Here is a 16,072-nt window from a genome sequence, read left to right on the forward strand (position 1 = left end):
ACGTGTCTGCTGTGTGACTTTGGGCAAGTCACTTCACTTCTCTGTGCCTCAGTCACCTCATCTGTAAAATGGGGATTAAGACTGTGAGCCCCACATGGGACAACCTCATTACCTTATAATAATAATAATGTTGGTATTTGTTAAGGGCTTACTGTGTGCCCAGCACTGTTCTAAGCGCTGGGGTAGATACAGGGTAGTGATGTTGTCCCACGTGAGGGTCACAGTTAATCCCCAGTTTACAGATGAGGTAACTGAGGCACAGAGAAGTGAAGTGACTTGCCCACAGTCACAGAGCTGACAAGTGGCAGAGCCGGGATTTGAACCCATGACCTCTGACTCCCAAGCCCGGGCTCTTTCCACTGAGCTACGCCGCTTCTCTTGTATCTCCCCCAGCGCTTAGAACAGTGCTTGGCACATAGTAGGCACTTAAATACCATCATCATCATCATCATCATCATCATTATTATTATAAGACCTTTGAGAGTGCATAATTTAAGTCTCTACTGTTCTCTCCCAAGGACTTAATACAGTGTTCTGCTCAGAGTGAGTGCTCAATAATTGCTATTGCTTGATTGATTTAAACAAGAATCCATGTAAGCCAGCCCAGATGCATGAAAGTTGATCCTGTTTTTAAAGATTCCCCCAGCCCTGCTGTAGGATGGAATTCAATAATAAAAGAAAGAATTTTAACCCATTCTCATTTTGCCACTCAATCAGTACTATCTGTTGTTTGCCTGCTGTGTGCCGAGCATTGTACTAAGCACTTGGGACAGTACAAGAGATGTAGAGACAGGATTGCCATCGTCAGGAAATTCTTCCTTCTCAGTTTCTCATGGGCGATCCTTTTTTTTTTTTCCTTCTTAATGGAGATTTGCCATTAGAAGAAATGAAAAACACTAAAGCAAATAGGATAAATCTATTTTCTATAATAAGCACACCCGTATGGCTCACAAAATATAAATTGCATTAATATTCTACTGCTTTGGTATTTTGGCCCTGGATTTAGGCAAAACACACATCTGCAAAAATGAAACAAAAGAAGTTCCTAAAAAATCAGAATATTTGACATTTCTAGTTCTTCAGCTTGGCAAATGGTGAACGTTTAACAAATGTCACAATCATTATTATTTTTATTATTACTTTGCTCCCAAAAGTGAAAAAGCGATATGGTCCCAAAGTCACTTTGTTGGAGATTTTAATCAATCCATCAGCCAGTGGTATTTATCGAGTGCTTACTATGTGTAAGATCACTGTGCTAAGCGCTTGGGAGAGTTAGTAGACATGTTCCCTCTCCACAATGATTTTACAGTCTAGAGGTGGAGTCAGACCTTAATATAAATGAATGATTTATGGATATGTGCAAAAGTGCTGTGGGGCTGAGCTTAGGGCAAATACCAAATGCCCAGAGAACACAGATCCAAGCGCAGAGAAGGATGATGTATAAGGGAGAGGGAGAATTGGGGAAGTCTTTTGGAGAAGACGTGACTTTAAAAAGGAATCGAACAGTCAATTCTCCTAAAACACATGCTTGCCCTGTGAGTTTCAGGTAGATCCTGGTGGCAGAATTAGGCAATCTTTAGCAAGAACACAAGAGTATCTGGCTAGAAGGTGATGTGGCATTGGAAAAAAAAGCATAAAGACACGTGTACCTAGCGTCAGTCAAGGTGCACGTGCTGTAATGTGATTTCTGCCTTATCCGGGGTTCGTCCAAAGCGCATCCCCGTCTACCGAAGAAAGCTGATTTCACTTGAATTTCTCTGAGTCCCTTCATCGTTTCGGACGAGCGTTCTTCCTCGTGAAATGCACCGGGCCCTTTACGAACCTGCGTGGGCCCCTTTTCAGAGAAGGCTACTAATCCAATCCTGGAATTATGGCAAAACCCACTGGAGTCATTGAAGTGAGAGTCTCAATATTGCTCAGGAAGGGATGCCAAATTAAATAAAAAGGGCCCCAGCAGTTCTGCAAGCCGCTTGCCAACCAAACTGCTGGTATGAGGTAAATGAGAACCAAACTTAATTTCACTTGTGACCCCAGCCAGTATTTAAACTATACTACCTAGAGACCAGTACACTGTTCCATAATAGCACAGTAATAACAATAGTGATGATGATCATAATAACAATAATAGAGTCAGGACATTTTTCCTTCTATTTAACTGAACCCACACCATTTAAGTCCATTTTTTCTCGTTCTGACCTCGTTAAAAAAATCGGACAGTATATCACAGGCCAAAAATATGGAAATTGCAAAATATTATTCTACATTTGCATTTAAAGGTCTCTATATATCCCCTCAGCGCAGGTAAGCTGATAGTGCATTTTATGAGTAATGTACCCACCCTCAGTTCACTGAATACCTTAGTTAATTCTCCTGGATTTCAGGTCTTATAATGAAGGAGTTCTGTATTTAAACTTCCAGAATGTCCAAAATTACAAGTGTGATTGTAAACAGGTTTATATCCTTTTTCTCCTGCATCGAAATAACGAAAATGAGAGAAAAATAGTGAGTGTTTTGGGTGAATTACCAACCAGTTTCCCTACTAGAAAACCCTCGTCCCTCAAAAATATATCAATCAATCATTAGTATTTATCGAGTAGAGAAGCAGCGTGGTTAGAGAAGCAGCATGGCTCAGTGGAAAGAGCGTGGGCTTGGGAGTCAAAGGTCATGGGTTGTAATCCTGGCTCCACCACCTGTCCGCTGTGTGACTTTGGGCGAGTCACTTAACTTCTCGGTGCCTCGGTTACCTCATCTGTAAAATGGGGATTAAGACTGTGAGCCTCACGAGACACAACCTGATTACCCTGTATCTCCCCCAGCGCTTAGAACAGTGCTCGGCACCTAGTAAGCACTTAACAAATACCAACATTATTATTATTATTACTATGTGCAGAGCACTGCATTAAGAGCTTGGGAAAGTACAACAGAATTAGCAGACACGCTCTCTGCCCATCACTCAACATCATTCTAAACTAAAAACCTACCAGGACTTGACCAAAAAAAATCTTAAAAGTTAATCTTACGTTTTCTCAATTGACATGCAATGTTTAGGTGTCCAGGATTTATTCAGCATTTTGGACAGACTTATGTTTTGTTTCTCTTCTCTAAGGACTATTTTATAGAGTTTTGCTAAATCCTCAAAAAGAAAAAAAAAATCCCATTTTTGTGGCTAGAAGCCCAAGCATGTTATTTTGATAGCTTTGTGCCTCAAGGCCCTGGGCTGACAGAGCACTAAACTATAGTAAATTGCACATGGAAATTTTCTTTAACTTGGATTATTTTATTGGACACTGATCAGAACAAACACAGTATAGCAATTAGTTATGGGTGAAGATTCCCAGGATATTTAAACAGATTTCTCTAAATGCGAACATATGTTAAATTCTGAATTGTGTATCTTAGCAATCGCCATCTCAAGCTATTTGGTGAGGAACTTTAATATCTTCAGGCTAAACGCCAGATTAGATATTTAGGAGAAGAAAGTCTTTTTCACCGTACCCTATCTTATTTAGCTGTTTTTAATAACTGAAATCTTTCCTTTTTCCCCCTGATAAACTGTAGTGCTCAGTTTCTTGCACTCTTAGAATTTGTCCCATCCTATAACGTTCTTTGTTCCGTCTCCTCCGTGAGTAAATTATGCCAAACGTTTATTAAAACATATATGCGTGCAACAAATTGCCTACTATAAACAACCTGACGGAACCTAAACTGAGGATAAATCTGGCCAACAGAGAAATCAATGCTGCTGCTGAAAAAAATCCAACAAAATAGGTTGGAGGGAAAAGTTCCTCTTTTAATTAAATTCCATTCTTTTAGCATCTACTTTCTAGTGTCCCAGTGTGCATAAGAACAAAGCAAATCATTGTTGGCTAGATTTAAGTGGAAAGAAAGTGAGGCAGCGGGGCCTCGTGTATCGGTTAACGTAATTACGACCCATTTATAATCACGGTCACTCTGAAGTAGATGATTCTTGAATCTTGATTGTTCAACTTTGCCACATTTCTCATAATTATACTCTCGAATTGTTCGGAAGAGGCTCCTGGCCTTCTGGCTGTCGTTTACTGAGAATGTGGCCGCTCGCAAGTACTCTTGACCAAAATTCACAGCTATCCATTCGAAGGTCTTTATTGGGAAGGACTGTATGTGGTTGTGTGGCAAACCCCATCGGTAATAATTATCGTGATTATGTTGTGTTATTTTTGTCCGTCTGTCTCCCCCGTAAGCCCGTCATTGGGCAGGGATTGTCTCTATCTGTTGCCTAATTGTACATTCCAAGCGCTTAGTACAGTCTCTGCACATAGTAAGCGCTCAGCAAATACTATTGAATGAATTAATAATAATGATGGCATTTGTTAAGCGCTAACTATGTGCCAAGCATGGTGAGATCTCCCCTGGGCTGAGATCTGACTGTGAGCCCCATGTGCGAGAGGGACTGTTTCCCTTCTGATCAACTTGTATCTACCCCAGCGCTTCGTACGGTGCTTGGTATGTAGTAAACGCTTAACAAATGCCATCGTTAATAATTTTCTAATTCCAATCAAATCAAGAGCATACTTGCTAATACATTCGTGGTTTATGTAATCTGGTTGGTACACGTAACCCACTATTCTGGACCACGGGGGAGGTTTTCTAATACTAAATTTATGTAAGTACAGCACACACCTGATTAAGATGTCACTTTTGAAAGTCATTTTGAATAAAAGAGAAAAATTCCAAAATAAGATCTTTCAAAATCAGGTTGCAGGCTAACAATCTAAGAGATGTTGCAAGTGGACAACTCCAGATTGTAAGCTCATTGTGGGCAGGGAACGAATCTATCGACTCAGTTGTATTGTACACTCCCAAGTGCTTGGTACAGTGCTCTGCACACAATCAGTGCTCAATAAATATGATTGATGGCTTGATGATTTATTGATTGATTGGACAGCAAGCCATTTGGGAGTCTTGGATGCTGGGCAAGCGATGGGCTAAGATTTACTCAGAGTTTGAAGGTTCTGGAAGGCCAGGGTTATTTCTTTCATCAAGTAAAATCTTAACTTGGAATAAACACGTAGTCTTGATTTTTTTCTAATGTAAGCGTTTAAAATGTCAACACATAGGACATGAAAGATTTTTGTGTGTATATATATGTCTATATATACACACATTAAATGCTACATATATATGTATGTACACACACGCATTTAACGCTACATGATTATATATATAGATTGGAGACTATAAACTCATCTCTAAACTGTTAACTCATTATGGGCAGGGAATGGGTCTGCTAATCCTGCTGTATTGAACTTCCCCAAATGCTTAGCACAGTGTTGGTCGCATAGTAAGTAATCAATAAATACCATTGATTGACTGATATATATGTAACCACCCCAGGGCTTAGTCCAGTGCCTAGCACATAGTAAATGCTTAACAAGTACCTCAATTATATATATACATATATATTTATATCTGTATTTTCTAAATCTGTCTCTACCTCTCTCTTTTTTTCATATCTGTTTCTAGACAGCAAGCTCACCTGTCTAGACTGTAAACTCGTGTTTATTGTTGTATTGTACTCTTCCAAGTGCTTAGCAGAGTGCTTTAAACACAGTAAGAGCTCAATAAAAACGAATGAATATATGAAAATAAAAGAACACTGTGTAGTTTTCCTTGGTCTCTCCATGCACCATAACTGTCATGAGAAGAAGACAGGGATGGGGATGGTGGCTGTTTTGTATTTTTTATTTACGGTATTTGTTAGGAGTTTACCATGTGCTCAGCACTGTACTAAGCACTGAGGTAATACAAGTTAATTAGGACAGCGTCCAACTGATTATCTATTTCTACCTGTCCCCATTCCTGCTACTCTGGCTTTTTTTTTCTGGACTCCCAGGGAAACCAGGAATTAATTGTATTCATTAAAAACCTAATTGTGCAGAACATTGGAAGAGTCCAGTAGGTTTAGTGGACAAGATCTCTGCCCTCAAGGAGCAGACAGTCTAGTCCCCAGGAAGCCCAGCAAGAAATAATAATAATAATTGTGGTACTTGTTAAACTCTTACTATGTGCCAAGCACTGTACTAAGCATTGGAGTAGATACAAGATATTTGGGCTGGACACAGTCCATGTCCCACATAGGACTCACAGTCTTAATCCCCATTTTCCAGATGAGGTAACTGAGGTCCAGAGAAGTGAAGTGACTTGCCCAAGGTCACCCAGCAGACAAGTGGCAGAGCCAGGTTTAGAACCCAGGTCCTTCTGACTCCCTTGGTCTTTTCACTAGGTCTGAAGTGGCAGAAACAGGTGCCACTAAAAAGTCCAGCCCTTGTGTCTCATTCATGCATTCTAGTGTATTTATTGAGCCCTTACTGTGTACACAGCACTGTACTAAGCACTTGGGAGAGTACAACATAACAATAAACAGACACATTCCCTGCACACAATGAACTTACAGTCTCGAAGTCCTGCTTCACTCACTGGCTTCCTTGAGGTCCCTCATCCCCCAGGAGCTCAGCAAGCAGGAGAGCACCTGGGAAGGAGAAAATAAGATTATGAAATAGCCACCATCGTTGCAGAAGTCAAGAAACGGAGGCAGTTGTGGTGAAAATCACAACGGCGGTTGCAGGAACCTCGGCTCTTACCTTCCCGTGCCTCGGCTCGCCCCCTCCACGATAAGCAGTGAGACCTAATGAGAAGCACCGTGACCTAGTGGCTAGAGCCCGGGCCTGGGACTCAGAAGGACCTGGGTTCTGATGCCACTCTGCCACTTGTCTGCTGTGTGATCTTGGGCAAGTCACTTGACTTCTCTGGACCTCAGTTCCCTCATCTGTAAAATAGGGATTAAGACTATGTGGTGCAGGGACTGTTTCCAACTTGATTTGCTTAAATCTACCTCAGTGCTTACTCTGTTTTACTGCACGGCCTAGTGGCAAGAGCACAGGCTTGGGAGTCAGAGGAGGTGGGGCCTAATCCCGGCTCCGCCACTTGTCTGCTGTGTGACCTTGGGCAAGCCACTTCACTTCTCTGTGCTTCACTTATCTTTTCTGTAAAATGGGGATTAAGACTGTGAGCCCCAGGTGGGATGACCTGATTATCTTGTATCTTCCCCAGTGCTTTGAAAGGTGCTTAGCATTTAATAAGTGCTTAACAAATTACCCTATTTATTTTGTTAATGAAATGTACATCACCTTGATTCTATTTATTTGCTATTGTTTTAATGAGATGTTCTTCCCCTCGATTCTATTTATTGCCGTTGTTCTTGTCTGTCCGTCTCCCCCGATTAGACTGTAAGCCCGTCAGAGGGCAGGGACCGTCTCTATCTGTTACCTATTTGTACATTCCAAGTGCTTAGTACAGTGCTCTCTGCACATAGTAAGTGCTCAATAAATACTATTGAATGAATGAATGAATGAATGAATGAATGAACAAATACCATAATTACTATTACTGTTATTTTTACTCTCCCAAGGTCATAATACAGTGTTCGGCATACAGTAATCACTCAGTAAATACCATTGATTGATTCACTGATTAATATAATTGTTCTTAAGCAATAGTAATACTACTGTTGATGATTTTTATTGACTACTTTTTAAAAAATTGGTATGTGTTAAGCACTTACTCCCTTCCAGGCACTGTACTAAGTGCTCGGGTAGATACAGGATAATCAGATTAGACACAGTCCATATCCCACATTGGGCTCCCGATCTTAATCCCCATTTTACAGAAGAGGAAACTGAGACACAGGGAGGTTAAGTGACTTGCCAGTGTCACCCAGCAGAGAAGTGGCGGAGCCAGGTTTAGAAGGCAGGTCCTTGTGACTCCCAGGCCCGTGTTCTATCCACTAGGCCATGCTGCTTTTCAGTTACCTCGCGGCTTCTCAATTGCCCACTAGCTCTGTCCTAAGTACTGGGGTGACTACTAAATAAGTGGGACGGTGAAGACCCTTTTGTAAGTAGGTCATCTTCAGGTTCAAAATTCTCTGCCCCGTCTCATCTTCTCCCTTTTTTCGCTCCCTCCCCCACAGCACTTATGAGTACACCCATAGTTTATTTCTTTATATTAATGTCTGTCTCCCCTTCTAGACTGCAAGATCGCTGTGGGCAGGGAACGTGTCTACCAACTCTGTTATATTGTACTCCCCCAAGTCCTTAGTACAGTGCTTTGCACCCAGTAAGCGCTCGATAAATACGATTGATTGACTGATCGATCATGTCTGGGGACCCTGAGCGTGTCGACACACCTTTCTCCATTTTAGGTTATTTGTATATTTAAAAGGGGGTCATGTTTTTACTTCCTTGCCTGAGAACCTATGCAAATTAATTAATGTTTGGAAAATGTTTGGAAAATTTAAAGTCTCCCACAAGCACTAACCAGCAATGTCTTCATTGCTGAGAAAACACAGACAATTCTTAGCCTACTGTAATAAAGATAAAAATAGTATTCCCCAGCCCCACTATTGCACATAAATAATGTGCAATATGTATAATCTTTAAAACCCAGAGTCATTTGCTAGAAATAGTCCATATTTCATAGCTATAATGAAAACATTTTTATGGCTATTGGAAAAATAATTGTCTAATGTTTAAAACTGAACTGGAAATCTTGAATTCTGCCCAACCATGAAAAGTTGTAATAATGCTTGGTGAGGTCGGCCCGGTCCCTTGTATTATAAAGTATAGTTTATGATCGGTCAGTCAATCAATAGCATTTATTGAGCACTTTCTAAGTGCCGAGCTCTGTATTAAGCACTTGGGAGAGTACAGTACAACAAAATTAGCAGACAGGTTCCCTGCCCATAATGAGGCAATAGTTGAGGAGTTTTTTGTGTTTGTTTTTTTCTTTACACTGGGGTCTTGTTTTGTATTTCTCTCCAACGGGTCCCCTTTCTCCTCAGGGCCTTCGCCGACCCAAAATTTGCTTGTACTCAAAGCTCCATCAGTCAATCGTATTTATTGAGCTTTTACTGTGTGCAAAGCACTGTACTAAGCGCTAGGGAGAGCACAGTATAGCAGAGTTGGTGGTCATGTTCCCTGCTCACAGTGAGTTTACAATCTAGAGGACTGTGCCTCCTTCAAGAGATTCCACTCTTACATGTAGTCGTTAAAATGGAACAAAATACTAATAGCTGCTCTGTTAACTAGTACACGGGCTGTGTGTAGTAGAAATCACTACGCGTTGATTGGATTTAATTAACTATTTTAAATTACACAAACTAATGACAATAGACAATTGTACAGCACTCTCATAAGCAATAAAAATGGAGCTGATAATGCTACAATATTAAAGCTTAATGAAACTATTCATAATTGTATGTATTGTTTAGAAGGGAAAAAGCTTTGGTTGCCGAGGCAAAGAACTATCTGTTAAAATGGCCTTTTTGACCATTTAGATACCACCTCAGAAGATAGTGAAAGGACCCACAGTACCCAGTCTCACGATTCCACCTGCTTCTCACCGCACCGACCCCTCTCTCACACCTCTTCCTGTGCTAGAAAAAGACGCAAATAAAGGTCAGTGTTGCCGCTCCCATTTCCTTTGCTTTCGAAGTCAAGAAGCTGAATGGTAATAATAATAATAATAATGTTGGTATTTGTTAAGCGCTTATTATGTGCAGAGCACTGTTCTAAGCACTGGGGTAGATACAGAGTAATCAGGTGGTCTCACGTGAGTCTCACAGTCTTCGTCCCCATTTTACAGATGAGGTAACTGAGGCACAGAGAAGTGAAGTGACTTGCCCACAGTCACACAGCTGACAAGTGGCAGAGCCGGGATTTGAACCCATGACCTCTGACTCCCAAAGCCCATGCTCTTTTCACTGAGCCACGCTGTAGGCCTCAAGCAAGACAGACCTCAGACATTCTGGGATTAGGTCTAGTCATTTGGGGAACCAGTTTAGAAATTTACTGTAAATCTCCTAACCGGGCAGGAAGATCAGCAGACAATTGAGCAGGACAACTAGATTTAGCTCCAAGGCCGAGGCCTTTTTGGATTTGCCATGGGAGAATCAGTCATTTGATCAGTTGTATAGATTGAGTACTTGCTGTGTGCAGAACACTGCACTAAGCACTTGGGAGAGTACCATATAACAGTACAATATACGTTGGACTCTGTGGCCTAGTGGATAAGCCATGATCGTGAGCGTCAGAAGGACCAGGGTTCTAATCACGACTCCACCACTTGTCTACTGTGTGAACTTGGGCAAGTCACTTCACTACTCTGTGCCTCAGTTACCTCATCTGTAAAATGGGAATTGATCGGGAGCCCCATCTGGAACGTGGACTGTGTCCAACCTAATTAGCTTGGATCTAACTACAGTGCTTAATAAAATGCCTGGTACAGAATAAGTGCTTAACAAATATGGTTTTTTAAAAAACCCAAAAACTAATTTGCCTGTATCCACCCCAGCACTTAGCACAGTGCCTGGTACATAGTAAGCACTTAAATGCCACAGTTATTATTATTATTATTATATCTTCCCCTCCCACAATGAGTTTACACTCAAACAGGGGAGACAGACATTAATATAAACAGATAAATTATGGTAAGTTCATAGATGCCGTGGGGCGGAGGGAGGGGTGAATAAAGGATACAAATCCAAGTGGAAGGGCAAACCAGAAGAGGGTGGGAGAAGAGGGAAGTGGGAGAAGAATATCCTAGCAGTGATACGGTCTGGAATGGGTGTCAAAAACTGGTCATGTTCACTGCTCTCGGGTGAAATCTAGGCAACTGACTCGGGTATTGCAACAGGCCAAGTCTCCACAGAAAAAGAGAAACAAAGAATTTAGTCAACCACCCAGATGCATTTGGACAAAAACCCCGCACTTCCTAAAATCGTGGGAATCTGGCTCATTCTTTACAAACTCTACTTATCTCAAATCATTTGAGTGCACTGGGGAAAAACAAACCAGTTCCACTGGCATAGTCTTCTAGCTAAAGAAAATACATGGTTTCAGATATCTCTTAAAAGGAATCAAAGGTTAAGCCTATTTGAAACTGTGAATATTATTTTAACATAAACATGGTTAATTAATGTGAAAGGGTTGAATTTAGCCTTACTTCTCCCCTTCATTTTGGCTCTTAAAAACCTAACTAAAAATGAAGCAAGTAAACTGGAAAATATCTGATTAAATCAGGTAGATAGCCAATTTGGTTCATTCAGATAGAAACTCCTGACCTTCACCTTAGTTATCTGTGTAATTCTGGGTAATTTGAATTTTTTTGAAATCCTGACCTGAGAAATAGGGAGAAAGTAATCTGCTCCCTCTGCTCATCCCCTTTAAACCTGGATTTCACCCTCTGCCCTCTATTAATGAAGATAGTGTTGAACAAGTTTTCCAATGACCTTTAAGACAAATCTAAAGAGCTCTATCCTGCCTTCATCTTCCTTGACTTTTTGGCTGCTTTCATAACGAAGGACCATCTCCGCCTCTAGGAAAACCTTTTCGGTCCTAGTTTTGCCACTCCCGTTCTCTTCCTAAAGCTCTGACCGCTACTTCTCAGTTTATTTTTCTCACTCTTCTTTCCCTTCCCCTCTACCTGTAGGAGTCCACAGCAAGGCTCAATTCTGCAGTGTCTAATCTGCTTCCTGTGTATGTATTCTCTTGATGAGCTCATCCACTCTCATGGTTTCAGTTACCACCGTATCTAGGTGAGGGACAAATCTATATCTTTATCCTGTTCTCTCCCCAGTTTTACAATCTTAAATATTCCCCAGCCAGGACATCTCCACTTGGATAAACTTAGCATACCTCGAACGCAATATTTTCTCCTCAGCTTTCTTCCCAAACTTTGCCCTCTTCCTCATTTTCCTACCTCTGTTGACAATACCGATGCCTTTCCTGTCCCAGAAGTTTGAAACCTTGGTGTCCGATTGGACTTATTTCTGTAAGTCAGTCAATCAATCATATTTATTGAGCACTTTCTGCGTGCAGAGCGCTTAGTACGGTGCTTGGGAGAGGACAGTATAACAGAGTTGGTAGAAACATTCCCTTGTCCACAACAAGCTTGCAGTCTAGAGGGGGAGACAGGCATTAATGTAAATAAATAAATTATGGATATGTACGTAAGGACTGTGGGGCTGAGAAAGAGGCGAATAAAGGGTCCAAAATCAAATGTAAGGGTGATGCAGAAGGGAGTGGGAGAAGAGGAAATGAGGGTTTATTCAGGGAAGGCCTCCTGGAGGAAATGGGCTTTTAATAGGGCTAAAGTTAAATATAAAGTACAGCTACCATCTCAGTTAGTGTTTCCTATTGAGCAGGGCTTTGGGTGAGAGGGAGAAGAGCAAGTTCATTCATTCATCCAATAGTATTTATTGAGCACTTACTATGTGCAGAGCACTGTACTGAGCACTTGGAATGTACAAATCGGTAACAGCAAGTTTCATCTCTAAATTCCGCCAATTTCTCCTCAATAATATTTCACAGAGCCTTCATTTCTTCCCCTACTGCCAGTCATTGCTATTTACTGAGTGCTTATTGTGTGCAGCGCACTGTACTAAGCGGTTGGGAGAGTACAGTATAACAATAAGCAGATACATTCCCCGCCCACAAGGAGCTTACAGTCCAGAAGGACCACCACCCCGGTCCAAGCCTACATCACCTCCCCACTGGATTGCTTTAACAGTTTCGTGTCCGATCTTCCCCACCTCAAGCGTCTTCTCTCTTCAAACTCAACCACCCAGAGCTTGTCACATCAATTTTATTCAAACGTTGTTCAGAGCAAATCACTTTCCTCCCCAAAGCTACAAAATCACCTCCTCAAAGAGGCAGTCCCTCCTGACTACGCCATTCTCAGACTCAGCACCAACATGCACCTCCGTTTGTTATTCACTTGTTTAACGGTTTACGTGTGTGGGTGTTTGTGTTTTAAGCATTTATATTTATCCTCTTTCATTTATCTTCCCCTTGCTTATGCTTGTACCCATGTCCTGGAGGATTCTCCTACCCCAAATAACAATAAGAATAATACTAATGGTATTTGTTAAGCACTTACTATGTACCAAGCACTGTACTAAGCGCTGGGGTGGATACAAGCTAATCCGGTTGGACACAGTCCCTGCCCCTTTGCAACTCACAGGCTCGAACTCCATTTTACAGATAAGTTAAATGAGGCAGAGAGAAGTGAAGTGACTTCCCGGTGTCACACAGCAGACGTGTGGAGCCAGGATTAGAACCTATGACCTTCTGACTCCTAGGCCCGTGCTCTATCCACTACGCCATATTGTTTCTCAATAAATCCACCAGCCGCCCGCTCCCAGATCTCCCCGTATTCGAAGGCTTCCTAAAATCCCATCTGTCCAGCAAGGCTATCTTGGCCAATTCCCGATCCCCCAACCCATTCCAAACTCACCAGCCATTTCTAGCACATATTCATTTGTACCATCCTCGGTACTGGTAGGGAAGCAGCAGCGTGGCTCAGTGGAAAGAGCATGCGCTTTGGAGTCAGGGCTCATGAGTTCGAATCCCAGCTCTGCCACTTGTCACTTGTCGGCTGTGTGACTGTGGGCAAGTCACTTAACTTCTCTGTGCCTCAGTTTCCTCATCTGTAAAATGGGGATTAAAACTGTGAGCCCCACGTGGGACAACCTGATTCCCCTGTGTCTACCCCAGCGCTTAGAACAGTGCTCGGCACATAGTAAGCGCTTAATAAATACCAACATTATTATTATTATTATTATTACTGTGTTCCTGGGCCTATTCAATTACACCTTCAGTTATTTAATGTGCTTACTCTGGTTGAAAATATTTGTAGTTTATTTCCTCCATTAGAGATTGAGCTCCTTGTGGTTTGGGAATAACTCACTTGTATTTTCCCAAAAGTTTAGTTCAGTGCATTCCACCAAGTGGAGAAGAATAATAATAATAATTGCAGTACTATATGCCAAGCACTGTTCTAAGCACTGGGGTAGATACGGGTTAGGGTTATGTATGCTCAGAAAATATTATTACTCTTTTTACCTATTATTCATTTGACTATTCCTGCCTCCTTGCCCTTCCATTCAGTTATAATCTTCTTGAGGGCAAGGACTAGTCTTTTAGTCCTCATGTTTGTTTCCAAATCCCCATTCCAGTGCTCTGCACCTATTAGAAACTCAGCAAATGCTGTCGATGATGATGATAACATGCAATTTAGAGATATTTATTTAGGAAAGAGCTCTAAGGGCCTTAAATGAAAAACACTTTGTTAGGATAAAATATTATTAGAATTAATCGGTATTATCCGGAGCTGAAAGGAATATTCTCATTTGCCTTGAAAAGGAGATTTCCTGCTTTAAACGGCCTCTACTCAGTGTCAGTTTCGTGTATGTTTATCGTTATTGGCAACATCGTGTTTTCCTTGGCCAAAATCAGTTCCAAAGCTTGGATGTTAATGGGGCTGCTTTTTCACGCAACCAAATGATTCGAGATGCTGTATGTAGATTCGGAAATACCGTGCCAGGCTTATATGTGGAGAAACCCAGTGGCCGAGCTTATGGACCTTGCATTTCGCCTTCGTTTTCCAGGTATACTGAGTCTTCTGGAAAGAGGGCTGATTCCAGCGGCTGCAAAGATTACTCTGGAAAATCCACCTGTGTTACCCAAAGCAGCTCCGCTCCACCCTTTCCCAAAACCGTATAAGGCCCCTACGTCAGGTAAGGCTTCTGGCTGCTGTCGACTTTACGCCCGCCAATGTAGATAAGCAACACCGGGACTGAGACTGTGTAGGTAATGCTTTGTCTACCAACGGGAGATCAGCCTTTAGCAGACACAATCTTAGTGTGTCCTCAAGTTTGGAGCAGGTGGCACGGGGAATCCACTAACTGAAATTCTGGCTCTTCATAGAAGTGAGGTAGAGAGAAGATGTGTTGACAGGATCGGGGTTTTGTGGGCAAAGTAGCCATTTTGATCCCCAGCGGATCTCGCTGGCGGTGGGAAAGACGCTCTGTGGAAATCCACCGTGGGGGCGGGATCAATTGATCAGTCAATCAATCAGTAGTATTTATTGAGAGCTTACTATGTGCAGAGCACTGTATTAAATGCTTGGGAGGGTTACAAGAGAATTAGCAGACTTGGGTCCCTGCCCGTATGAGCTTATAGTGTAGAGGGACTTCATTAAGTTACATTTTCCTTCTGATTCGATAACAGAAGTCGTTTTTATTCATTCATTCATTCCTTCAGTTGTATATATTGAGTGCTTACCGTGTGCAAAGCACTGTACTAAGCTCTTGGGAGAGTACAATAGAACAATAAACAGACATATTCCCTGCCCACAGCTTGCGGACTAGAGGGGGCGACAGACATTAATATACATAATAAATAAATTTTATTTTGTTGATACAGGCGGATCCATTAGCAAACTGGCAGTGGTTGGCAGAGCACAGTTAGCCTTTCGAGACTCAAAACCCACCGAGTCTCCACAGGGCCCGGGATCTTCTTCCACAAAAGAGAGCACTGCACCACCCCCGTGTGACGTCTTTGTACTTCCAGCTCAGAATTCAAAGCCGATATGTTCGCCATCCCCTTCAAGATTGGAATTGGTGCCATATCCTTCTCCCCAGTTGCAGGTATTTCAATTTCTATGTAAAAGACACTGCGCTAAGGCTTAGTATCGTCATTCTGCTTATCGATTACACACTTGTCTGTGATGTTAGTGGTAGCTTGTGAGTCAGCCATTTTTGAAGTGCTGGCTTGCGGTCCCTTTTAATAAAGGAAGGAACTTACCTAATTTTCTTTCCAAAAATTGAGAAGCGGCGTGGCGTAAATGGAATGAACACGGGCCTGGGTGTCAGAGGACCTGGGTTTTACGTCCAGCTACTTCACGTCCCTGCTGTGTGACCTTGGGCAAGTTATTCACTTCTCTGGGCCTCAGTTCCCTCATCTGCAAAATGGGGATTTGATACCTGTTCTCCCTCCTACTTAGACTGTGAGCCCCTTGTGGAACCCGTTTATCTTGTGTCTACCCCAGCTCTTAGTACAGTACTTAGCATGTACTAAGGGCTAAAATAATGCCATCAATTATCAAAATAAACGAAGGGCTCCACCTGGGTTTGAAAAAAAGAACGATAGGGTGATCTGACTTGGTGCAGAGCCACTTTGGGTTGGTTCCTCAGTCC

General features: G+C 42.0%; 1 protein-coding gene across 5 annotated transcripts in view; it reads left to right on the forward strand.

The window, feature by feature from the left end:
- The window catches only part of IQCH (IQ motif containing H), a 169,081-nt gene that overhangs the window by 35,584 nt on the left and 117,425 nt on the right, over nt 1-16,072 (forward strand). For all 5 annotated transcript variants that reach the window (XM_029065755.2, XM_029065754.2, XM_029065756.2 and 2 more), the window contains 3 exons: nt 9,371-9,491; nt 14,483-14,611; nt 15,300-15,523. In XM_029065755.2, the coding sequence (XP_028921588.1) occupies nt 9,371-9,491; nt 14,483-14,611; nt 15,300-15,523 (474 nt within the window). The remainder of the gene's footprint in view (nt 1-9,370; nt 9,492-14,482; nt 14,612-15,299; nt 15,524-16,072) is intronic.

The sequence above is a fragment of the Ornithorhynchus anatinus genome, chromosome 5 (assembly GCF_004115215.2).
Source record: "Ornithorhynchus anatinus isolate Pmale09 chromosome 5, mOrnAna1.pri.v4, whole genome shotgun sequence".
NCBI classification, from domain to species: domain Eukaryota; kingdom Metazoa; phylum Chordata; class Mammalia; order Monotremata; family Ornithorhynchidae; genus Ornithorhynchus; species Ornithorhynchus anatinus.